The 23,201-nt window shown below is 59.7% G+C and overlaps 1 protein-coding gene across 2 annotated transcripts in view; it reads left to right on the top strand.

Moving 5' to 3' along the window:
* Positions 1–22,917, top strand: part of SBF1 (SET binding factor 1) — a 28,645-nt gene extending 5,728 nt beyond the window's left edge. Inside the window, exons 2-41 of one of the 2 annotated variants that reach the window (XM_079714805.1) lie at positions 1,128–1,213; positions 1,641–1,778; positions 2,002–2,160; positions 2,246–2,356; positions 2,986–3,091; positions 3,206–3,338; positions 3,428–3,536; positions 3,643–3,756; positions 3,887–3,964; positions 4,205–4,318; positions 4,391–4,519; positions 4,605–4,703; positions 4,801–5,005; positions 5,086–5,198; positions 6,053–6,202; positions 6,519–6,587; positions 6,663–6,821; positions 6,894–7,159; positions 7,245–7,417; positions 7,495–7,568; positions 7,643–7,838; positions 8,085–8,212; positions 8,837–9,015; positions 9,136–9,272; positions 9,382–9,589; positions 9,708–9,904; positions 10,033–10,170; positions 12,763–12,840; positions 13,093–13,265; positions 13,342–13,521; positions 14,040–14,141; positions 14,215–14,400; positions 14,470–14,596; positions 14,685–14,815; positions 14,885–15,115; positions 20,997–21,104; positions 21,200–21,411; positions 22,111–22,198; positions 22,270–22,401; positions 22,492–22,917. In XM_079714805.1, the coding sequence (XP_079570931.1) occupies positions 1,128–1,213; positions 1,641–1,778; positions 2,002–2,160; positions 2,246–2,356; positions 2,986–3,091; positions 3,206–3,338; positions 3,428–3,536; positions 3,643–3,756; positions 3,887–3,964; positions 4,205–4,318; positions 4,391–4,519; positions 4,605–4,703; positions 4,801–5,005; positions 5,086–5,198; positions 6,053–6,202; positions 6,519–6,587; positions 6,663–6,821; positions 6,894–7,159; positions 7,245–7,417; positions 7,495–7,568; positions 7,643–7,838; positions 8,085–8,212; positions 8,837–9,015; positions 9,136–9,272; positions 9,382–9,589; positions 9,708–9,904; positions 10,033–10,170; positions 12,763–12,840; positions 13,093–13,265; positions 13,342–13,521; positions 14,040–14,141; positions 14,215–14,400; positions 14,470–14,596; positions 14,685–14,815; positions 14,885–15,115; positions 20,997–21,104; positions 21,200–21,411; positions 22,111–22,198; positions 22,270–22,401; positions 22,492–22,590 (5,615 nt within the window). In that variant the 3' untranslated portion in view covers positions 22,591–22,917. Of the gene's footprint in view, positions 1–1,127; positions 1,214–1,640; positions 1,779–2,001; positions 2,161–2,245; positions 2,357–2,985; positions 3,092–3,205; positions 3,339–3,427; positions 3,537–3,642; positions 3,757–3,886; positions 3,965–4,204; positions 4,319–4,390; positions 4,520–4,604; positions 4,704–4,800; positions 5,006–5,085; positions 5,199–6,052; positions 6,203–6,518; positions 6,588–6,662; positions 7,160–7,244; positions 7,418–7,494; positions 7,569–7,642; positions 7,839–8,084; positions 8,213–8,836; positions 9,016–9,135; positions 9,273–9,381; positions 9,590–9,707; positions 9,905–10,032; positions 10,171–12,762; positions 12,841–13,092; positions 13,266–13,341; positions 13,522–14,039; positions 14,142–14,214; positions 14,401–14,469; positions 14,597–14,684; positions 14,816–14,884; positions 15,116–20,996; positions 21,105–21,199; positions 21,412–22,110; positions 22,199–22,269; positions 22,402–22,491 lie in introns of both variants that reach the window. The other variant, XM_079714804.1, reaches the window with a different exon arrangement.
* Positions 22,918–23,201: the final 284 nt, after the last annotated feature.

Here is a 23,201-nt window from a genome sequence, read left to right as displayed (position 1 = left end):
GCCTGTGTGCCAGCATCCTCAGGGCTCAGGAGAGTGCTCCTGGCCTCCCTGCCAGCCCCACCCCATCTCTGGCTGTCTTCTGGGACCTTTGCTTGTCGCCTCTGCCTCTTGAGGCAGCGGGGACAAGCAGCAGTTCGGGGCTGTAGGCACAGGTGGTCCTTCTGCCGGCACAGGTGGCAGGTGTGAGACCTCTGCACCTCTCAGTTGGGCCCAGCGCTGGCAGGTGAGGCGGAGGCAGGGAGCAGGGCTGTGGGCCGAGTGCCTAAGCTGGGCGCTGGCTGTGGAACAGTCGGGAACAGCTCTCCCCTTGCTGCAGGGGCAGGTGCTATGCAGTTGGGCGGGCACCCTGGCACGTGGCAGGCTGGGTGTGGGTTCTGGCTGGGGGTGTTGACACAGTGGGCGGGACCCAGGAGGGGGCTAGTGGGGGTGGGAGTATCTCCCCCTACTCCCCTGGGCTGGGGCTCCTGTGCCCTTTTTTTTTTTGAGGCTCTCACAGTTTATTTTATTTTACTTTATTTTTTAAAATTTCCAGGTCATTTAAAAAATTTTTTCTATTGGAGTATAGTTGATTTGTAATGTTGTGTTAGTTTCTGCTGTACAGCAAAGTGAACCAGTTATACATATACACATATCCACTCTTTTTTCGATTCTTTTCCCGTTAAGTTCATTACAGAGTACTGAGTAGAGGTCCCTGTGTTATACAGTAGGTCCTTATTATCTGTTTTATATACAGTGGGTATATGTCAGTCGCAATATGTATATGTTAGTCCCAATCTCCCAATTTATCCCCCCCTTCCCCCCCCACCGTAACCATAAGTTTGTTTTCTGCATCTGTGATGGGCCTCCTGTGCTCTTGGTGCCTGGCCCAGCCAGAGGCTTGCAGGGACCCCGACCCCACAGCAGGGGCTTCTCTCTATGCCCTCTGGTGGTCCTGGGGTCTGTGGCTGCCTAGTGGCCCCTCCTCACAGGACTGTCTTTAGGGAAACCATAGGTTTGGGAGCTGGGGCTGGTCTGGTGCCACATGAGGGCCAGGATGGGTGAGATGTTTCCACTCAGACCCTCGAGGCTCCTGACCGGGTGCGGGTGTGGGAGGTGGTAGGTGCTCTGACCCCTGCTCCTGTCCTCAGGGAGTGGGGAAGGCCAGGGCCAGATCCTGCAGCGCTTCCCAGAGAAGGACTGGGAGGACAACCCGTTCCCCCAGGGCATCGAGCTGGTGAGTGTGGGCGCTCCCCCAGGGCCTGGAGCCGAGGGCTGGGGCGCTGAGACGGTGGGGGGCAGGCACCGTGAGAACCCCACTGGGTACAAGGAGACATCAGCTGCATTGGAGAACGTAGGGCGCGGGTGCAGCCTTGACTGGTTGGGCGCTTGGTGCCCACATCACGTCCTGTTGTCCCTCCCTCGTGATGGTGGGGACCGTGCCCTGCGTCACAGGGTTCTCGCCCCGCACAGTGAGGCCGGAGGCTCTTACTCCCTTTTGTGGGGGAGAAGGCTGAGGTCCAGGAGGCAAGGCACGTGGGTCGCAGAGCAGGGTGCTGCTGGCTGCACTGGAACCCGGCCTCCAGGCCCTGGCTGTGCAGTCCCTCGCAGGCAGTGGGCTAGAGGGAACTGACTGCTGACCCCTGTCCCCGTCCTCCCTGTAGTTTTGCCAGCCCAGTGGGTGGCAGCTGTGTCCCGAGAGGAACCCGCCGACCTTCTTTGTTGCTGTCCTCACCGATATCAACTCCGAGCGGCACTACTGCGCATGCTTGACGTTCTGGGAGCCCGTGGAGCCCACACAGGTGACCGACCCTTCATGGGCCAAGCCTCTGGCTGTGGCCGACTCCCTCTGTCCTGTGTGTGTCTCCCTGTGTGTGTCTGGTCCTGGTGACCCAACCCCACAGAGGCTGAAGTTTCCAGAGGGCTAGTCCTGTCTGAGTCACCTGTGTCCCATGTCCCCCCCACCCCCCGCCAGGCCTCAGGAGACCTGCCTGAGAGCCTGGCACATGGGGCTTCTGTCCACAGGAAGGGCTGTGCACCGAGGACACTGCCGAGAGGGAAGAGGAGGCAGGTGAGGGAGGCCCAGTGGGACTGTCACCCACAGCTCCTGGCTCGCCCAGTCAGCTGTTTGCTCCAAAGACGCTGGTGCTGGTGTCTCGACTGGACCATGTGGAGGTGTTCAGGGTGAGGCGGGCAGCCAGGGCACAGGGCAGGATGTGGGGTGCTCCCGCTGGCTGGGCCATCATTCCCCGATCTGTGGTCCTTGCAGAACAGCCTGGGTCTCATCTACACCATCCATGTGGAGGGCCTGAACGTGGGCCTGGAGAACGTGGTTGGGAACCTGCTGACATGCATCATCCCTCTGGCCGGGGGCTCACAGGTGGGTCAGGAGGCAGCTGCTGTCCACCTGCAGCCACAGGACCCGCTGGTGCCTGAGGCCACGGGGTGGGGGGCTGGTAGGCGTTCGGAGTCCGGCCTGGGCAGAGCGTGGCCCCATCCCCCGACCCTGTCCTGCGTCTTGGTACCGCCGCCTGTCCTCTTTGCTTAGCCCTGCCTGTCTCGTGTCCCCTCTCGCGCCTGGCTCTCCACCTGGCACCCTTTGGCTCCTCTGTCCTCTCCCTCCTTGGGTGTGCCTGTCTCTGGGTGTCAGTATTGGCTTATCTGTCCACCCCCCGTCTGTGTCCCCGCGTGTGGGTGTGTCTAACTGTGTCTCTCTGCCTGTCTGTCCCGTGCAGCTGGACTCTGTTGAGGACGGAGTGGTACGGATTCTTTGTTTCTTCTGCCCACCCAGGCCCCGTCCCCACCCCAGGTCAGAGGCCCAGAGTTTTCTCTGCAGCACTGCTTGGGCCGACAGAGGCCGGGCATGGCCTTTCCCTTGTGCCGTGCTGCCCGTCCTGGCCAGTCCCACCTCAGGCTCTGTCATTCCCCCAGGCCTGCCTGAGGCTGTGAAGCTGGGGGTGACCCAGGTCTGGGTGGAGCCGCTGAGCACTGGTCCCTCTCTCTCCACAGAGAACCATCTCCTTGGGGGCTGGGGACCGGCAGGTCATCCAGACCCCACTCACCGACTCGCTGCCCATCAGCCGCTGCAGTGTGGCCCTGCTTTTCCGCCAGCTGGGTGAGCCTGGTGCCCCCAGCCCCAGCCCCCGCACAGTCCTTCCTCTCCCCTCCCGGGGCTGGTGGACAGACACCGAGGTTTCACTGCAGGGCGGGCGCCTGTCCTCCTCCTCAGGCATCACCAACGTGCTGTCTCTGTTCTGCGCGGCGCTCACGGAGCACAAGGTGCTCTTCCTGTCCCGGAGCTACCAGCGGCTCTCGGACGCCTGCCGGGGACTCCTGGCGCTGCTCTTCCCTCTCAGATACAGGTGCTTACCTTACCGTTGCCCACTGCCCTGCAGTCCCTCCGCTCCGCCCCAGCCCTCGGGCTGTCGCGCTGAGCCTTGGCCTGTTGCAGTTTCACCTACGTGCCCATCCTGCCGGCGCAGCTCCTGGAGGTGCTCAGCACGCCCACACCCTTCATCATCGGAGTCAATGCTGCCTTCCAGGCAGAGGCCCAGGAGCTGGTGAGGGCCCTGCTTGGTGTCTGCCTCGCTGCTCCAGGCTGGGCTGACCCCAGGCCCTGCTGACCGGCCCGCGGCTCCCTGACCTCTTGCTCCCTTTGGTCCACAGCTGGATGTGATTGTTGCTGATCTCGATGGCGGGACGGTGACTGTGCCCGAGTGTGTGCACATTCCGCCCCTGCCAGAGCCACTGCAGAGCCAGACGCACAGTATTCTGAGCATGGTGAGGCAGGACCAGGGGCCTTGGGGAGGCTGGTGCCTCGGGCAGGCTGGGGTGGGGTCACTTGGTGGCCAGAGGAACCCAGAGCCTGGGGCTGGTGTGCAGCTGACCCTGCTCCCCGCTGCTTCCACAGGTCCTGGATCCAGAGCTGGAGCTGGCAGATCTTGCCTTCCCTCCACCTACGACGTCCACTTCCTCCCTGAAGATGCAGGTGGGAGTCGCTGCCCCTCTGGGGGCCCAGGCCCACCCGGTGCTGAGCGCTCCTCCAGGGGGTCGCCAGGGCCGCGTGGGGTGGGTGTGAGCCTCGGAGGGTCCTGCACAGCAGTGGCCGTCGGCACCGAGTCTTAGAGGAGGCACTGTGGCTTGTGTGGAGGAAGGTTGGAGGGTCAGGAGGGTGAGGTGCCTGGAAGGCTTAGGGCCTGGCACTCACCTGCCCTCACATGTGCCCCAGGATAAGGAGCTGCGCGCCGTCTTTCTGCGGCTCTTTGCTCAGCTCCTGCAAGGCTACCGCTGGTGTCTGCACATGGTCCGCATCCACCCGGAGCCTGTCATCCGCTTCCATAAGGTGGGCGCCAGGTGGGGGCAGGGCTGGGCAGAAGGTGAGTGCCTGAGGGGCTGACCTCTTTGTTCACCGCAGGCAGCCTTCCTGGGCCAGCGTGGGCTGGTGGAGGATGATTTCCTGATGAAGGTGTTGGAGGGCATGGCCTTTGCAGGCTTTGTGTCGGAGCGTGGGGTCCCCTACCGCCCTACGGACCTATTTGATGAGGTGCGCCCCTACCCCACCTGGGAGGAGCCGCCGTCACCCCCGACTCCGCCCCAGCCAGCCCGCCTGACCCTGCTTCCTCCCCCAGCTGGTGGCCCACGAGGTGGCACGGATGCGGGCAGATGACAGCCACCCCCAGCGTGTCCTGCGTCATGTCAAGGAACTGGCAGAGCAGCTCTACAAGAATGTAAGGCAGGCGGCACGAGGGGGCGGGCTGGCCTGGTGAGGTCACTGTACTGCCCTGGCCCGGGCTGCTTGCCCATCCTGCCTGTGTCCCCCCCCAGGAGAACCCGTACCCTGCCGTGGCTATGCACAAGGTGCAGAGACCAGGGGAGGCCAGTCACCTGCGGCGGGCGCCCCGGCCCTTCCCCCGGCTAGACGAGGGCATGGTGCAGTGGATCGTGGATCAGGCCACAGCCAAGATGCAGGGCGCACCCCCGGCCGTGAAGGCCGAGAAGAGGACCACCGTGCCCTCAGGGCCCCCCATGAGTGCGTAACCGGGAGGGGGAGCCTGAGTGTGGCCGAGGATGGACGTGAGGTCAGAGGTGAGCACGTTCTCTGCTCCCCAGCCGCCATACTGGAGCGGAGCAGTGGGCTCCACGGCAACAGCGCGCGCCGGCTGGAGGTGGTCCGGAACTGCATCTCCTACGTGTTCGAGGGGAAGATGCTTGAGGCCAAGAAGGTGAGGGTAACCCGGGCACAGGGAGCGCTGGGGGCTCTGGGTGGGGGCGGCCTGGGCCAGGGCAGCGGCTCTCAGAGGAGCCCTGGCCCTTGTTCTCCTGCAGGCGGCTGGAGGGAGCTGGGCTGGCAAGAAGGGCAGGTGGACGCCAGGTCCACCTCAGAACAGCTGGGTGCAGCCTGCTGGGGAGGCTCAGCGGGAGGGATTTTCTTCAACTTTTAGTCGTCAGAATGCTCTAAAAGTTCCTACTGTTAAGTCTCTTCTTGATCTCTCACGAAAACTAGTGTAGACTCACACGTGTCTTTTTTTTTTTTTTACTTGCAGAAAGTGGAGCTCATTTAGCATTCTGCCCTCTGTGATGTCCACTGACACTTTGGGTCTCTCAGGACAGCCAGTTTGAGTCTGTCTTGTGTTTCACAGCTGTGTGGTTCTCTGTGAAGCACCTAATTCTTAAACCAGCCCTTTATCGGGTTCCTGGTTGTTTCACAGTGTGCGGTAGTATCAACAGGACGAGTGCAGCCCTTTCTGTGGCCCACCCAGTGCTGAGCCGGGTGCTGGCTCTGCGTTAGGCTTGTGCGTTCTAGGCGCTGGGGCCCTGGCTGGCCGTGGGGCCTCACTCAGAGCACTGGCAGTGTCGTGAGGTTCGTGTGGGGGGGGCTGGCTCCACTAGAGCGTTGGTCTGTCTTGGGTAGTGAAGCCCCAAGTCTGGGCACACCTGACCGGATGGCTTCCGGTCTCCTCTGTGCTGAGAGCCCAGGCTCTGGCCCCCACGTCTGGGCCAGGCCTTCCCTGTGCATCAGGGCACGGTTGGGTCCACATAGGCTCGTGCCCTCATCCCCTTGTTTCCCCGTCCGCAGCTGCTTCCAGCTGTGCTGAGGGCCCTGAAGGGGCGTGCGGCCCGCCGCTGCCTTGCCCAGGAGCTGCACCTGCACGTGCAGCAGAACCGGGCGGTCCTTGACCACCAGCAGTTCGACTTCGTGGTCCGCATGATGAACTGCTGTCTGCAGGTGAGGCCGGGCCTCACACCCTGCTGGCACTGTGGCCACAGGGTGGGGCCGGGCAGGGTTTCCCCGGCCTACCCATAAGGGTGCATCTTCTGGTGGTGCTGACAACTGGGGAGACCCTGGTCTGCCGGTGAGGGTGGCGTTGGGAGAATCCTTGTGGGAGGCTGGTGCAGGGGCCTCCTGCCCTCAACCTCCGAGCAGCCCTGGGGAGCTGGTGCAGACGGTTCAGGGACTGACGGGAGGTGCTGCTCTGTCGGCGGTGCTGGTGGGGGTGAGAATGGCACGGGGCCGGGATCCGACGCCCCCGGCCCTACCGCAGGACTGCACCTCCCTGGATGAGCACGGCATCGCAGCTGCTCTGCTGCCCCTGGTCACTGCCTTCTGCCGGGTGAGTGCTGGGGTAGACAGAGTCTCCCCAACCTCCTCCCGGATGCACCCGCTGACTCCCTCTTGGCTTCTGCAGAAGCTGAGCCCAGGGGTGACACAGTTTGCGTACAGCTGCGTGCAGGAGCACGTAGTGTGGAGCACGCCGCAGTTCTGGGAGGCCATGTTCTACGGGGATGTGCAGACCCACATCCGGGCCCTCTACCTGGAGCCTGCTGAGGACCGAGACCCCTCCCAGGTGCGTGGGGACCCCCTGGGCCCGTGGGATGGGGCTGGCCTGGCTCTGGCTCACACGCGGCCCCTGTGGCAGGCCGGGGAGGCACCCACACAGGAGGACGAGCGCTCTGCCCTGGACGTGGCCTCTGAGCAGAGGCGCCTGTGGCCCACCCTGAGCCGCGAGAAGCAGCAGGAGCTGGTGCAGAAGGAGGAGAGCACTGTGTTCAGCCAGGCCATCCACTATGCCAACCGCATGAGCTACCTGCTCCTGCCCCTGGACAGCAGCAAGAGCCGGCTGCTCAGGGAGCGTGCGGGGCTGGGCGACCTGGAGAGCGCCAGCAACAGCCTGGTCACCAACAGGTGGGCTGTGGCCTGGGGGCAGGACCTGAGCAGTACAGGCCTTGGGTTGGGTGGCCTGTGCCCACTGTGCCCCTCCCCGGCCCAGCATGGCAGGCAGTGTGGCAGAGAGCTATGACACAGAGAGCGGCTTCGAGGACGCAGAGACCTGTGACGTGCCCGGGGCCGTGGTCCGCTTCATCAACCGCTTCGTGGACAAGGTCTGCACAGAGAGTGGGGTCACCAGCGACCACCTCAAGGGGCTGCATGTCATGGTGCCAGGTATGGGGTCTGGGCCTGAAAACACTCCCCTTGGATGGGTGGGCGCAGGCCAGGGCATGAGAACTGCTGTCCCCCAGACATCGTCCAGATGCACATCGAGACCCTGGAGGCCGTGCAGAGAGAGAGCAAGAGGCTGCCCCCCATCCAGAAGGTGAGTAGGAGTCGGGGGGTGGCGGGCACCAGGACTGGGCTATGTTCTGAGGCACTGCTCCTGTCCCCAAACAGCCCAAACTGCTTCGGCCACGCCTGCTGCCTGGTGAGGAGTGTGTGCTGGACGGCCTGCGTGTCTACCTGCTGCCGGATGGGCGTGAGGAGGGTGCCGGGGGTAGCAGGGGCGGCCCCGCACTGCTCCCGGCTGAGGGTGCTGTCTTCCTCACCACATACCGGGTCATCTTCACGGGGATGCCCACCGACCCCCTGGGTGAGCCTTTGGACCCCTCTGCCCCCGCTCCCCCTGCCCCTCCCCCCGGACCACCCCCCAGGTCTTCGGGCTAGTGGGACTTCTGCCTCTCCCTCTCCCCTTCTCAGGGATTTAGGGTCTCTGTGGGAGATAGGCTGTTGTCTTTCCTCCCCACCCTCCCGGTCTACCCCATAGCTCTGGGACCCTGAGACTCTGTGACCCTTGACCCCTCCCATCCCCCTGACTCTGCACCCGGCTTGTTATAAGTGGGGGAACAGGTGGTGGTCCGCTCCTTCCCGGTGGCTGCGCTGACCAAGGAGGAGCGCATCAATATCCAGACCCCCAGTGACCAGTACCTGCCAGACGGGCTGCAGCTGCGCTCCTGCACCTTCCAGGTCGGCTGGGGTGTGGGCTGTGTTGGGTGGGGTCTGTGGGCCCCTGAGTCGCGGCCCTCTCCAGGATGCAGCATCTGAGCCCTAGTTTTGTTCTCATGAGCGGGTGTTGAGCCAGCATTGAGCCCTTTGTGATTCCTGAGTTTACGGGGAAGTCGCTGTGCCTTAGCTTGGTGTCCTCTGCCTGTGCCATGTGCCAGTCTTTAGGGCTCTCCCGTTTCCCTTGCAAGGCCCGAACCCTAGAGACCGTGTCTGGAGCGTGCTGCATGAGCCCAGCCCAGCTGAAACCTACACAGATTAGATGAAACACAAAGACTGGGTTCCTGAGTCTCCGGCTACGTGCAGTCTGGGGAGCAGGCCCTCCACTAACCCTCTGTCCCTGGGGCGCTCCTTGAGGACGTGTCCATCACCGGATGGAGAGGCGAGACTGGCTCTTCATGGTCCCACGGTAGACCTATTCGCCTTTCTCAGGGCCGTCTGGTCCCAGGGCCCTCACCCGTCCATCCTGTTAGAAACAGCCGAGTTGCAGTGGTGCAGCATGGGGCGTCCCGTAGGCCTGTCCGCCTTTGTGGCTGGGGCTCAGGCCCACGGGCCTCCCAGCCTCTGAGGGCCTCATATCTGACACAGCTGCTGAAGATGGTCTTTGACGAGGAGGTGGGGTCTGACAGCGCTGAGCTCTTCCGCAAGCAGCTGCACAAGTTGCGGTATCCGCCAGATATCAGGGGCACCTTTGCACTCACCCTGGGTTCTGCCCACACACCCGGCCGGCCGCCCCGTGCCACCAAGGACAAGGGTCCTTCCTTCAGGTAGGGAGCTGGGCTCCAAGGCCAGAACACCTTCCCTTCGCAGAACTACTGTGTGTGTGTCCCCTTGTCCATCTCCTCACCTCCGCTGACCCTGCAACTGGACTCCTCGTGCCCCCCCAGGACCCTGTCCCGGAACTTGATGAAGAACGCTAAGAGGACCATCGGGCGGCAGTACGTCACTCGGAAGAAGTACAACCCCCCAAGCTGGGAGCACCGGGGCCGGCCAACCCCTGAGGACCAGGAGGACGAGATCTCAGGTGGGGGTGTGGGGGGCCATGGGCGGTCTGAGTGAAGACCCTCATGTGGAGGGGTAAGGGACCTGGGCAGCCTGTGGGTAATGACCCCCGTGTGCCTGGCCTGCCCCAGTGTCAGAGGAGCTGGAGCCCAGCACGCTGACCCCTTCCTTGGCCCTGAAGCCCTCGGACCGCATGACCATGAGTAGCCTGGTGGAGCGGGCGTGCTGCCGGGACTACCAGCGCCTGGGGCTGGGCACCCTGAGCAGCAGCCTGAGCCGCGCGAAATCCGAGCCCTTCCGGATCTCCCCGGTCAACCGCATGTATGCCATCTGCCGCAGGTGAGCAGTGAGTGCGGCAGGTTTGGGGGCCTCCAGGAGGCCGAAGGCCCAGGGGCGCCTGGCTGTGGGTCCAGCGTGCCTTTGGCCTGCTTTTCCCCTCATGTCCGCCTCCTCGCAGCTACCCGGGGCTGCTAATCGTCCCCCAGAGCGTCCAGGACAACGCCCTGCAGCGCGTTTCCCGCTGCTACCGCCAGAACCGCTTCCCGGTGGTCTGTTGGCGCAGCGGGCGCTCCAAGGCCGTGCTGCTGCGCTCAGGGGGTCTGCACGGCAAGGGGGTCGTCGGCCTCTTCAAGGCCCAGAACGCGCCTTCTCCGGGTAGGCTCCCTGCTCACGCTACGGCCCGCCCCGCCCCCGGAGCCCCGCCCCCGGCGCCCCGCCCCCGGCCCTCCTCCCCTGGCGCCCCGCCCCCGGCGCCCCGCCCCCAGCTCCACTTCCTCCCGCAGGCCAGTCCCAGGCCGACTCCAGCAGCCTGGAGCAGGAGAAGTACCTGCAGGCCGTGGTCAGCTCCATGCCGCGCTATGCTGATGCGTCCGGTCGCAACACCCTCAGCGGCTTCTCCTCGGCCCATATGGGCAGTCACGGTGAGGGTGCTCGGGGCCGGAGGACCTGGGGGTTTGTGATGGCATTTATGGAGAGCAGGCCAACAAGGGGGCAGAGTGTTTGGGGTGCGGGAGCAGGTGAGTGTCCTGAGGCCCAGCTCTGACCACTCCTCTGGGGGTTTACAAAGGAGGCAGCAGGCCCAGGAATTTGGGGCATGTGCCTAGGGGCCTTCCTGGGCCCTACCCCTTGCCGTCGGGGTACTGGTGCAGGGCAACCCTTAGAAGAGCATGCTGTCCACAAGCGGTGGTCTGGTCTCCTGGGGTGACAGGCGGGGACCCTGTTGTGGCAGGGTGAGCCATGCGGATGCCTGGCGCTGGGAGAGGGTTTTAGACAGAAGACACCCAGGAGGGCCCCAGGGCGTGCAGGCAGGGGAGGGTTTATGTCAGGATGGGCAGCCTCACCCCAGGGTCTTGCTCCAAGGCAATCGCTTCTGCACCCCGCTTACCCTCCACCTGACCCCATCCTGCCCCCGTATCTCCCCCATCTCCCGCCTGTGACAGCCTCTCCCCTACCTGCCTCTGTCTCCCCCCATCTCCCCTCCTGGACCCTCCCTCACTGATCTTCTGGTCCCTTCTGGTTCATCCTCTTGGCCCTCCTGAAAGCTGCTGGGCCTCCTCGAAGCTGCCATCTAGCCCATGTTGGTCCTCACGTTGGTGATCAGCGAGCTGCCTCTCAGTCCGTGCTTGGAGGTCTCATCACCCCGCTGGAGGCATGAGGGCTGGGAGGCTGCCCGCACTGGGCCTGACCATTGCCCAGATGCTGGCCTGAGCCAACCCCTGCCTGTACCTCAGCAGATTTGGTGACAGTGTCTACCAGGGATCTGTACACACCTGAAGCCGTCCTGGCAGTTGTGTGTGCAGAGTCGGCAGATGTTACACGAGGGTCACTTCTCTCTGTGAGACCCTTCCCCCACCCTGGCTTGTGCAGACATCACACCAGGGGTCACTTGTCATTCAGGCCTTCCTGATTCCCTCCCTCCCCTCACACTTGTCTGCGTTTTTCTCTGCTGCTGCTCTAGGTTCCAGATGCACTGGCTCCCAGATGCATTGCTCTAGCTCTCAGGTGGGCTTGGGGGCTAGCAGACCACCTGTGGGGCTGAGCCTTCCAGAAGCCCGGGCATTGTCCTTGATTCTTCCCTCTCTGCCCACCCTGAGTCCTGTGAGCTCACCACCCGAGTCTGCAGCCATCCCCATGGCCAGCTGCCCCCACGCTGGCCCAGGCTGCTCCTGCCCATGGCACAGGGCCTCCTGGTGCAGCCGCCACTCGTTCCTATAGCTGGAGGGCCTTCACCCCTCCCAAGTGAGGCCTGGGGAGCACCCCAACCGCAGGCACCTCCTCTGCTGCTGGCGCACACCAGCCCCCCAGTCCCCGTGCCGCCTGTAGTTCAGTGCTCCGTCTGTAGCTGTTGTTACCACTTGCTGGGCACTGGGGCCAAGGGGGCTGGGAACGGGGTGGCCAGGCTATCCTCACGGTAGTTAATGGGGATGCTGCCCTAGGAAGTGCTGGACTCGGTGCCACCTTCTGAAGCGGCACAGGCCTTACTCCTCTTGGTCCTCTACTGGGAATACCGTTCTCTAGTTTGAGTGGCTTTTAGTTTTCCAAACATCAGAGTCCATCATTAAGTATGTTTCACGGTTACACTGTCTTCCTGCCTTCTGCCCCCTCAGAGGTTCTGAGTGGCCCCTGCAGGCAGCACCCTCCCCACAGGATCTTTCATCTCCTAGTGCCTGTGTCTTCCCTGGTGTTGCTTGGGCATCTCTGACTGTCCCCACAGCCCACTGGTGCTGCTTCTTGGTGTCCCCCGAGTTCTTGGCACGGGCCTTCCCCCTTATTGCCTGGGGGCATACAGGGTCTTGGCTCACCTCAGCCGTACACCGGTTCCGGTCCAGACTGTGTCATGAGGACACACTGTCCTCACTGTGGGTGACCATGCTTCTGCCTGCAGCGTAGTGGGCTGGCGCCGTGCTGGCCTCTGGTGCCCTGTGTCCTCTCTTTAGAGGCGAGTGGGCCCGGCTCAGAGCCACGTGCAGGCTTTGGCATCCAGAGGCCTCCCCCTGCGGGCTTCTGTGCCTCCCAGCTGGGCCGTCCCAGTCCGTTAAGCCTCGGGCCTGGTCCTCACAGGTGCTTCTGTGCTGGGGCTTGGGCCTGCCTGTGTCCTGGACTGAACCACCCTCCGAGGTTCCAGGCTGGGAGCTCCCAGGCTGGGCCTCCTCTTCTCCGGGCTGCGCCTCATGGGCACCTCCTGCTGCTGCTGTGTGCTGGGCAGAGGCCGCTTGGTGGCTGTTGTCATGAGCAGCTTAGGCAGTGTCCACGGGGCTGCGGGTGCAGAGGCGGCGGCCCAGGGGCCTGCCTGCCCCCTGACCCTTCCTACCCACCACCGGGGCCTCTGCTCCCTAGTTTGCCCTGGGGGCCCAGAGGACCTTGGCGCTGATCCTCACTGTCTCTGGGGCCCCCGGGGGGTTCGGTGGTGACCCAGCCCTGTACCCAGTCTCTTTGGGCCACAGCTCCCCCATTGCTGGGCACACCCCCGGGCCTGGGGCCAGGCCTGAGCCTTCTCTCTGCTGTGCCCCCAGTGCCCAGCCCCAGAGCCAGGGTCACCACGCTGTCCAACCCCATGGCGGCCTTGGCCTCCAGACGGACTGCGCCCCGAGGTACCGTACTGACCGCGCAGGCTGGCTCCCTACTCCTGGCACTGATGACCCCGTGTGACTGCTCATGGGCACTAACGTCCCCCACACCTGGCACTAACGGCCCCGTGTGACCAGCATAACCCAGCCCTCCCCACAGCCCCGGGCACTAACAGCCTGACGCCCCGGGTCCCGCCCTTGCCCTCCCTGGGAGCTCTGCCCCAGGTAAGTGGTGCCCTGGCCCTGCTTTGGTGCTCACCTGGTTTCTCTGTGCAGGTAAATGGGGCAGTGTCCGGGCCGGTGGGCGCAGCGGTGGGCTCAGCACTGACGTAGGCACCCGGCTAGCAGGCATGGGTCCCCCCCAGGCCAACGGGGCCCCTCCCGACCCAGGCTTTCTCCGGCCCCAGCGTGCAGCCCTCTACATCATTGGAGACAAAGCCCAGCTCAAGGTGACTGGGACAGGGTCCTGGGGCCAGGTGGGGGCACGGGGCCTGGGCGCGTCTCACCACGGCCGGCTTCCTCCAGGGTGTACGGCCAGATCCCCTGCAGCAGTGGGAGCTGGTGCCCATCGAGGTGTTCGAGACACGGCAGGTGAAAGGCAGCTTCAAGAAGCTGCTGAAGGCGTGTGTCCCTGGCTATCCTGCCACCGAGCCCGGTTCAGCCTCCTTCCTGTGCTCGCTGGAAGACTCAGAGTGGCTGATCCAGGTCTCTCCACTGCCCCTGCCCCACCGTGGTGGAGGGCTATCCGGGGGGAGGGGATGCGATGGGCAGGGGCTGTCTGGTGCCCGCCTGGGTGCTGGGGCCCCCCACTTACCTACAGCTGTGGGTGGGCGGGGTCTCGGCTTGCTCTTTTGATAGCGTTGCGCTTCGGGCGGGGATGATGGCCACTTCCCAGTGGTGGTACATGGACAGGGGAGGGAGGCCAGGACCCAGCTGTGTTGTAGCCCTCTGCTCTCTGTCAGGGTGTGGCTGCGCACGTCAAGGAGAGGGGGGTGCCTCTTCAGGCCCAGAAGACACTGATGGGTGGGTGGGCGGCCAGGTGGGAGGAAGCACGCCAGAGCATTTCGGGTCCATCCAGGCTGTGCTGCCTCGCGGGGTGTCCCCTGGCGTGGGCCTGCGCAGCCACCGCTCCTGTGGATGTGTGGGTCCTGGGGGCCCGGCTGGGTGCTGGAGTCTTAGGCCACGGGCTCTAGGAGGTGCTGAGGGGCTGCGGGTCACTGCAGATCCACAAGCTGCTGCAGGTGTCGGTGCTGGTGGTGGAGCTCCTGGACTCGGGCTCCTCTGTCCTGGTGAGCCTGGAGGACGGCTGGGACATCACCACTCAGGTGCGCAGTGGCCGGGGTCGGGGGGGTTTGGGCCCGGTCCCCACGCCCTGCTGACCCACGGCGCTGCTGGCAGGTGGTGTCCCTGGTGCAGCTGCTCTCGGACCCCTTCTACCGCACGCTGGAGGGCTTCCGTCTGCTGGTGGAGAAGGAGTGGCTGTCCTTTGGCCATCGCTTCAGCCACCGCGGGGCCCACACCCTGGCCGGGCAAAGTAGTGGCTTCACGCCAGTCTTTCTGCAGTTCCTGGACTGCGTGCACCAGGTGAGCGGGCGGCTGTGGTGGGGGGCTGTGCGTGCTGACCGCTGGCCGCTGACTCCCGATGCCCCACAGGTCCACCTGCAATTCCCCATGGAGTTCGAGTTCAGCCCATTCTACCTCAAGTTCCTCGGCTACCATCACGCGTCCCATCGCTTCCGGACCTTCCTGCTGGACTCGGACTACGAACGCATCGAGCTGGGTACAGCGGGGGGCGGGGGCGGTGAAGGTGGGCACAGGGGCGCGGTCAGCAGCCGGGGTGGGGCCGGGCTCAGCGCTGCCCCCTGCAGGGCTGCTGTATGAGGAGAAGGGGGAGCGCCGGGGCCAGCCGGCCTGCCGCTCAGTGTGGGAGTATGTGGAGCGGCTGAGCAAGAGGACGCCGGTGTTCTACAACTACCTGTACGCACCTGAGGACGCGGAGGTGAGCGGGGCCTGGTCGGGGCGGGCGGGCCCCTCCGCGCCCCGGTGCTCACGCCAGGCCCGCCCCCAGGTCCTCCGGCCATACAGCAACGTGTCCAACCTGAAGGTGTGGGACTTCTACACAGAGGAGACTCTGGCCGAGGGCCCCCCCTATGACTGGGAGCTGGCGCAGGGGCCCCCCGAGCCCCCGGAGGAGGAGCGGCCCGAGGGGGGTGCCCCCCAGAGCAGGCGCCGGGTGGTGTGGCCCTGCTACGACAGCTGCCCCCGAGCCCAGCCCGACGCCATCTCCCAGCTGCTGGAGGTGCGTGTGGCCCCTGAGAAGGGGAGAGGGGTGTCCTAGCGCACGTCAGTCCGGTGGCCCCTGTCCCGGACCCCCGCCCCCCGATGCGGATGGTGCTCTGCTGGGTTCCCTCCTGCCTGGTGGTGCCCCCTTCAGAGAGAGGTGGGCCTGGAAGCTTGGGGTTGATGTTCAGGCTTCTCTCACTCTCCCTCTGCCAGACTTAGTGGGTGTGTCTGCTTAGCCTCAGCAATCAGGATTCAATAGGACACGGGCCCCCAGAAGAGAGAAGAGAGCCCCTTGGGGTTGGGGTTTGGGGGGGAGGCTGGGATGGCATAGAGGGTGGCTGTCCAGTGGCCGGAGTTCTCCCCCGGGGCCTCAGGTCTGGACCACAGGAAGGTTTGCATGCCCCTCCCCACCCCTCGGCTGGGTGTCTTTGGAGGGGTATCTAAGTATCCTGAGCTTCTGCTTCCTTGGGAAAGTGGGGAGGCAGATTCCTGCCTCTCAGGGTGGTGGTGAGGTGTAAACAAGCAGGTGAAAAGGTTTTGACAACCCAGCAGTGGCCCGGGCTGAAGGCACTGGCCACACAGGGTATGGGGGAGCCTGGGTCATGGTTTTGTGGGTGAAGGGGATCCACAAGCACAGAGAGCAGAGGACCGTCCTCTCTGGTACTACTCGTGGTCTTGGAGTCGGTGTCCCTAGGCCAGCGTCTGTGTGGCGTGATATTGTCTGTAGTGCTTTCACTTCTGACTGGTCTGTGTCTTTACAGTTACGGTGAGTTTCTGGTTGGTACTCAGCATGTGGTTAGGTCTTCTTCTTACCCATTTCTGTCTTTCATTGGACTTTTTTTTTTTTCTGCTGCTTTCTTCCTTTTGTTATTTTTCCTGACAGTTGAGTATTACTTTTCCATGTTATCTACTTTGTGTGGCTTTTGAGCTGTATCTTTGTGTTATTTTTAGTGGTTGTCAGTGACTGCAGTCCCAGCCCATCTGGGATTGAATTGCACACCCCCACGGGAGCTGCCCACTCCTGTCCTGCCTTTGTCATCACCCCTTTTACTTTTACCTGTGACATCAGCACAGAGCATGGATTATGGTTGTTTTAAATGGTCAACTTTGTTTTAAAAAAATTAGGGGGCTTCCCTGGTGGCGCAGTGGTTGCGAGTCCGCCTGCCGATGCAGGGGACACGGGTTCGTGCCCCGGTCTGGGAAGATCCCACATGCCGCGGAGCGGCTGGGCCCGTGAGCCATGGCCGCTGAGCCTGCGCGTCCGGAGCCTGTGCTCCGCAACGGGAGAGGCCACAGCAGTGAGAGGCCCGCGTACCGAAAAAAAAAAAAAAAAAAAAAAAAAAAAAAAATTAGGAAACAAGGAAAAAGCCTTCTATTTGCTGTGCCCAGTATTTTTCATTCTCAGTGTAGATCTGGTATTGTATCATTTTCTTTTAGCTTGAAGAACTTTTAATGTTTCTTGTAATCCAAATCTGCTAGTGACAAATTCTCTCAGCTTTTTTTTTTACCTGAAAATGTCTTCATTTTCTTTTTCTTATTTTCACCATTTCTGTTCTTATTGTATAGTTAATTTACAATGTTGTGTTAGTTTCAGGTGTATAGCGAAGTGACTCAGATATATATGTATATACTTTTATAGAGTCTTTTCCATTATAGATTATTACAAGATGTTAACTGTGGTTCCCTGTGCTATTCAGTAGATCCTTGCTGATTATGTTTTATATACAGTAGTGTGTCTATGTTCATCCTGAACTCCTAATTTATCCCTCCCGCCATCCCCTTTGGTAACCATAAGTTTTTATTTATTTATTTATTTATTTATTTATTTATTTATTTACTGCATCAGGTCTTAGTTGTGGCCTGCCGGCTTCTCTCTAGTTGTGGTGCACGGGCTCCAGAGCACATGGGATCCAGAGCATGTGGGTTCTTTAGTTGTGGCCCATGGGCTTAGTTGCCTGACCAGGGATCGAACCTGCGCTCCCTGCATTGGAAGGCGGATTCTTAACCACTGGACCACGAGGGAAGCCCCCCATAAGTTTGTTTTCTATGTCTGTGGGTCTATTTCTGTATTGTAAATAAGTTCATTTATATCATATTTTTAGATTCCACATATGTGATATCATATGATATTTGTCTTTTTCTGTCTGACTTACTTAGTATGATAATCTCTAGGTCCATCCACGTTGCTGCACATGGCATTATTTCATTCTTTTTATGGTTGAGTAGTATTCCATTGTATAAATATGCCACATCTTCTTTATCCATTCATCTGTTGCTTCTGTGTCTTGGCTTTTGTGAATATTGCTGCCTTGAACATTGCGGGGGGTGCATGTATTTTTTTGAATTAGAGATTTTGCGTTTTCTGGATATATGTCCAGGAGTGGAATTGCTGGGTCATATGGTAGTTCTATTTTTAGTTTTCTGAGGAACCTCCATACTGTTTTCCATAGTGGCTGCACCAATTTACCTTCCCACCAGCAGTGTAGGAGGGTTCCCTTTTCTCCACTCCCTCTCAGCATTTATTATTTGTAGACATTTTTTAATATACGTTTATTTATTTATTTATTATTTTTGGCAGCATTGGGTCTTTGTTGCTGTGCATGGGCTTTCTCTAGTTGCAGCGAGCGGGGGCTACTCTGTTAGTGTGTGCGGGCTTCTCGTTGCGGTGGCTTCTCGTTGCGGAGCACGGGCTCTACGCGCATGGGCTTCAGTAGTTGTGGTGCGCGGGCTTCAGTAGTTGTGGCTCACGGGCTCTGGAGCGCAGGCTCAGTAGTTGTGGTGCACAGGCTTAGTTGCTCCGTGGCATGTGGGATCTTCCCGGGCCAGGGATCGAACCCTTGTCCTCTGTGTTGGCAGGCGGATTCTTACACTGCCACCAGGGAAGTCCCTCCCCTGTAGACTTTTTTTTTTTTTTTTTTTTTTTTTGTGGTATGTGGGCCTCTCACTGTTGTGGCCTTTCCCGTTGCGGAGCACAGGCTCCGGACGCGCAGGCTCAGCAGCCATAGCTCACGGGCCCAGCCGCTCCGCGGCACGTGGGATCCTCCCAGACCGGGGCACGAACCCGCGTCCCCTGCATCGGCAGGCGGACTCTCAACCTCTGCGCCACCAGGGAAGCCCCCCTGTAGACTTTTTAATGATGGACTTTCTCACTGGTGTGAGGTATATTGAGCATCTTTTCATGTGCCTGTTGGCCATCTGTATGTTTTCTTTGGAGAAATGTCTATTTAGGTCTTCTCATTTTTTGATTGGGTTGTTTGTTTCTTTGCTATTAAGCTGTGTGAGCTGTTTGTATATTTTGGAAATTAATCTCTTGTCCATAGCATTGTTTGCAAATATTTTCTCCCAGTCCATAGGCTGTCTTTTCATTTTGTTTATGGTTTCCTCTGCTGTGCAAAAGTTTTTAAGTTTAATTAGGTCCCATTTGTTTACTTTTGTTATTATTTGTTACTCTAGGAGATGGATCCAAAAAAATATTGCTGTGCTTTATGTCAAAGAGTGTTCTGCCTATGTTTCCCTCTGGGAGTTTTATAGTATCCGGTCTTACATTTAGATCTTTAATCCTTTTGTTTTTTTTGGTGGTGCCATGCAGCTTGTGGGATCTTAGTTCCCTTACCAGGGATCAGACCTGTGCCCCCTGCAGTGGAAGTGTGGAGTCCTAAACACTGGACTGCCAGGGGATTCCCTTTAATCCATTTTGAGTTTATTTTTGTATATGGTGTTAGAGAATGTTCTGATTTCATTCTTTAGCACGTAGCACCACTTATTGAAGAAGCTGTTTTTTCTCCATTGTATATTCTTGCCTCCTTTGTTGTAGTTTAATTGACCATAGGTTCATGGGTTTATTTCTGGGCTCTCTATCCTGTTCTATTGATCTGTGTCTGTTTTTGTGCCAGTACCACACTGTTTTGATTACTGTAGCTTTGTATTATATTCTGAAATCAGGGCACATGATTCCTCCAGCTCTGTTCTTTCTCAAAATTGTTTTGGCTATTTGGGGTCTTTTGTGTTTCCATATAAATTAAAAAATTTTTTTGTTCTAGTTCTGTGAAAAAGGCCATTTGTAATTTAATAGGAATTGCATTGAATCTGTTGATTGTCTTGGGTAGTGTGGTCATTTAAACAGTATTGATTCTTCCAATCCAAGAACACAGTATATCTTTCCATCTGTTTGTGTCATCTTTAGTTTTGTTCATCAGCATCTTATAGTTTTTGGAGTACAGGTCTTTTGCTGCCTTAGGTTTATTCCTAGGTATTTTATTCTTTCTAATGCAATGGTAAATGGGATTGTTTCTTTAATTTCTCTTTCTATGCCTTTATTTATTTTTTAAAGGAATATTTATTTATATTGATTGATTGATTGATTGATTGATTGATTGCCACGTTGGGTCTTCATTGCTGCGCTCGGGCTTTCTTTAGTTGCGGTGAGCGGGGGCTACTCTTTGATGCCGTGCATGGGCTTCTCATTGCGGTGGCTTCTCTTGCTGTGGAGCGCGGGCTCTAGGTGCACGGGTTTCAGTAGTTGTGGCTCGTGGGCTCTAGGAGCATAGGCTCAGTAGTTGTGGCGCACAAGCTTAGTTGCTCCGCATCCATGCCTTTATTTTTTAAAGGGTGTTTTCTTTGGATATAGAATGTTAGGTTGACAGATTTTTGTACTTGGCAGTTTACCTTTTTTTTTTTTGTGGTACGCGGGCCTTTCACTGTTGTGGCCCCTCCCTTTAAGCTTCTTAGATGTATGGGATGATAGTTTTAATCAAACTTAGTACATTTTAGGCCATTCTTTCTATTTTTTTTGTCTGTGCCCCGTGGCATGCGGGATCGTAGTTCCCCGACCAGGGATTGAACCCGCGCCCCCTGTGTTGGAAACACAGAGTCCCAACCACTGGACCGCCAAGGAAGTCCCTAGGCCATTATGTCTTTAAAAAGGTTTTTCTGCATGATCTTGTCCCTCATTTCCTCTGGGACTTTTTTTTGCCTGATAGGCCACTGAGGCTGTATTTGGTTTTTTCCTCCAATCTTTCCTGTCTGCAGTTTTTTTATGATTCCTATTACATTGTTTTCAACTCTACTGCTCTTTTCTTATGTTTAATGTGCTCTTAAACCTGTTTAATGAATTTTCCACTTTAGATATTGTATTTTTCAGCTCTAGCGTTTCCATTTTTCTTTATAGTTTTTCTTTTCTGTAGAGATTCCCCATCTGCTCAACCATTATGTCCATCTTTAAATCTTAAATGTATTTATAACTGTTTTGAACTTCTTGTATGCTAGTTGAGTGTCTAGTTCATTTCTGGATGTTTCTTTTAACTTTTCCTCTGAGGATGCTTATTTTTCTGCCGTTCTGCTTGTCTAATAATTTTTTTAAATTTATTAAATTTATTTATTTTGGGCTGTGTTGGGTCTTTGTTGCTGCGCACAGGCTTTCTCTAGTTGCGGCGAGCGGGGGCTACTCTTCGTCGCAGTGCGCGGGCTTCTCATTGCGGTGGCTTCTCTTGTTGCGGAGCACGGGCTCTAGGCGCACGGGCTCCGTAGTTGTGCCTCGTGGGCTCTGGAGCGCAGGCTCAGTAGTTGCGGTGCACAGGCTTAGTTGCTCCGCGGCATGTGGGATCTTCCCAGACCAGGGCTCGAACCCGTGTCCCCTGCACTGGCAGGCGGGTGCTTAACCACTGCGCCAGCAGGGAAGCCCCTTGAGTATATTTTTGATGTCTCTTCAACTGTTGTCTCCAAATACTGATTCTGCCCAATCCCTTCCCCTTGCCTTCTCCTCCTCTTCCTCCGGACGACAGTTACACGGTCGTTAGATCTTTTCCCTGTCTCCTTTCCTACGTCTTCCATCCTCTTGTCCTTTCGTGTTCTAGTCTGGATACTTTCTTCTGCGTAATCTCTCACTGATTCTCCTCCAGGAGCTGCAGCGGCTGGAGACAGAGCTGGGCCGACCCCCTGAGCGTTGGAAGGACGCCTGGGATCGGGTGAAAGCTGCCCAGCGCCTTGAAGGCCGGCAAGACGAACGTGTGAGCGGGGGTGGGTGTGGGGGGCTGGGGTGGGCTTGCTGCCAGGAGGCGGTGGAGGCCACCCCCCTGACACGGGCCCATCCTCCTGCCCCCAGGGCACCCCCAGCTCCCTGTTGGTGTCCAGTGTGCCCCACCACCGCCGCTCGCTGGGTGTGTACCTGCAGGAGGGACCCGTGGGCTCCACCCTGAGCCTCAGCCTGGACAGCGACCAGAGCAGTGGCTCAACTGCGTCCGGCTCCCGCCAGGCAGCCCGCCGCAGCACCAGCACCCTGTACAGCCAGTTCCAGACAGCTGAGAGTGAGAACAGGTGTGAGAAGCAGCTCTCCCTGCACCACGGACACCTCTGAGCTGAGGAGAGGGGGGGCTCAACTGGGGTCCCAGGCAATTCTCAGATGGTTGGGGGGCAGGTGCCTTTGGGGAGCTTCTAGTTACTTCTTAGGTGGACTGATTTGCCAGGGAGGCCATAATGGTGGCCTAGGCTGTGACCGTTGCTGGGGAGAAGCAGGTGGGCTTGGAAGGGGTTCGGGATATAGAACTGGCGACCACAGCCAGGCCACGGTGGCTGTGGAGGAGGAGAGGGACAGGGACCATGGGATACTTGTGAGAGTGGGCCAAGTGCCCAGTGAGGTTGAGGCAGCTTCCAGCAGAGGCTGGGGCCCGGCAGGCTGCATCCTACCCTCTGGGCCTGGAGGGGCCACATTGCCGCAGTCACCTCCCCAGACCTGCCTGCTCCGTGTCAGGGGCCCCTGCTCTGCATGTAGGGCTGTTTCCCTGAGACCCTGAGGCTCTGGTGTGGGACCCTCCCGAGTGTGCTGTGATGGGCATGAGGGGGTCCTTTCTGGGGACAACCCCAGGCTTCTTCGTGTTCCCTTGCCCAGTGCTCCGGGCTTGGGTCGGTTTGGGGACAGGGGCCTCAGTCTTGCTGCTGGGGCTGGCGGGGGTGGGGAGGCGGGACCGTTGCCGGGCCCTGATGGCTGTTCTGGCCGGTTCTTCTGCAAAAACACAGGTCCTACGAGGGCACCCTGTACAAGAAAGGGGCCTTCATGAAGCCCTGGAAGGCCCGCTGGTTTGTGCTGGACAAGACTAAGCACCAGGTGAGTGGTCAGTGGGCTGGCTGGGGTAGGGAGTTGAGGGAGCCCTGCCCTGACCTCCTGTCCCTGCTCAGCTGCGCTACTACGACCACCGAGTGGACACGGAGTGCAAGGGCTTCATCGACCTGGCGGAGGTGGAGGCTGTGGCGCCTGGCACTCCCACTCTGGGTGCCCCCAAGACCGTGGACGAGAAGGCCTTCTTTGACGTGAGCTGCGGCTGGGGTGCGGGGGGACCAGGGGTGCGGGGGGTGGGGCGGCCCGCGTGGGGCCGTGGAGTCAGTGTCCCGCGTCCCCAGGTGAAGACGACGCGTCGTGTTTACAACTTCTGTGCCCAGGACGTGCCGTCAGCCCAGCAGTGGGTGGACCAGATCCAGAGCTGCCTGTCAGACGCCTGAGCCCGGCCCTGCTTGGCAGCTCTGCGTCGTTACAGACCACTAGGGGTGGGCAGGGCCCCCCGGCCATGTTTACAGCCCCCGCCCTTGACAGTATTGAGGCCCCACCCCCAGATGTGTGTACAGCCCCCCCCACCCCCGCCCCGCCCGGCCAGCTCTAACTTATTTTGGAGCCCTGGCTGAGCACCCGCCGGGAGCAGCCACGGTACAGCCCTCGCGGTGGGCCTGTAAATATCTCCCCTCCCGCCCTGTCAGCGTGCTGGCCCCGGCCGGCCAGCCGCAGACAACCTGTTCCTAGAACCAGAGTCTATAAAGAGCGCTAATGACACACCGCACGCCTGCGTCTCCTCCGTGTCCTGGGGCCGGGGTGGGCGGCGGGAGCCAGCATCACCAGGCTTTTGCTTGGTGCCCGGCCACCCATTCCCTCCAGGCCTCAGAGGCGATCCTGGGGCTGGCGCAGAAGGCACCCCCCAGAGGTGTGTGTGTTGTGAAGAAGGGGGTACAGGGGAGGTGGCCCCCAGGAAGCTGTCTGGAGTCCAGACTTGCTGGCCCCTCCCTGGTCAGATGAGAGTCAGTCGATGGGATGGATGGAAGAGTGGGACGGGGCCTGAGGA

This window comes from Hyperoodon ampullatus (assembly GCF_949752795.1).
Source record: "Hyperoodon ampullatus genome assembly, chromosome: 11".
In the NCBI taxonomy this organism is placed as follows: Eukaryota; Metazoa; Chordata; class Mammalia; order Artiodactyla; family Ziphiidae; genus Hyperoodon; species Hyperoodon ampullatus.
Note: the sequence above shows the minus strand (reverse complement) of the source record. Positions and strands in the feature narration are given on the sequence as shown.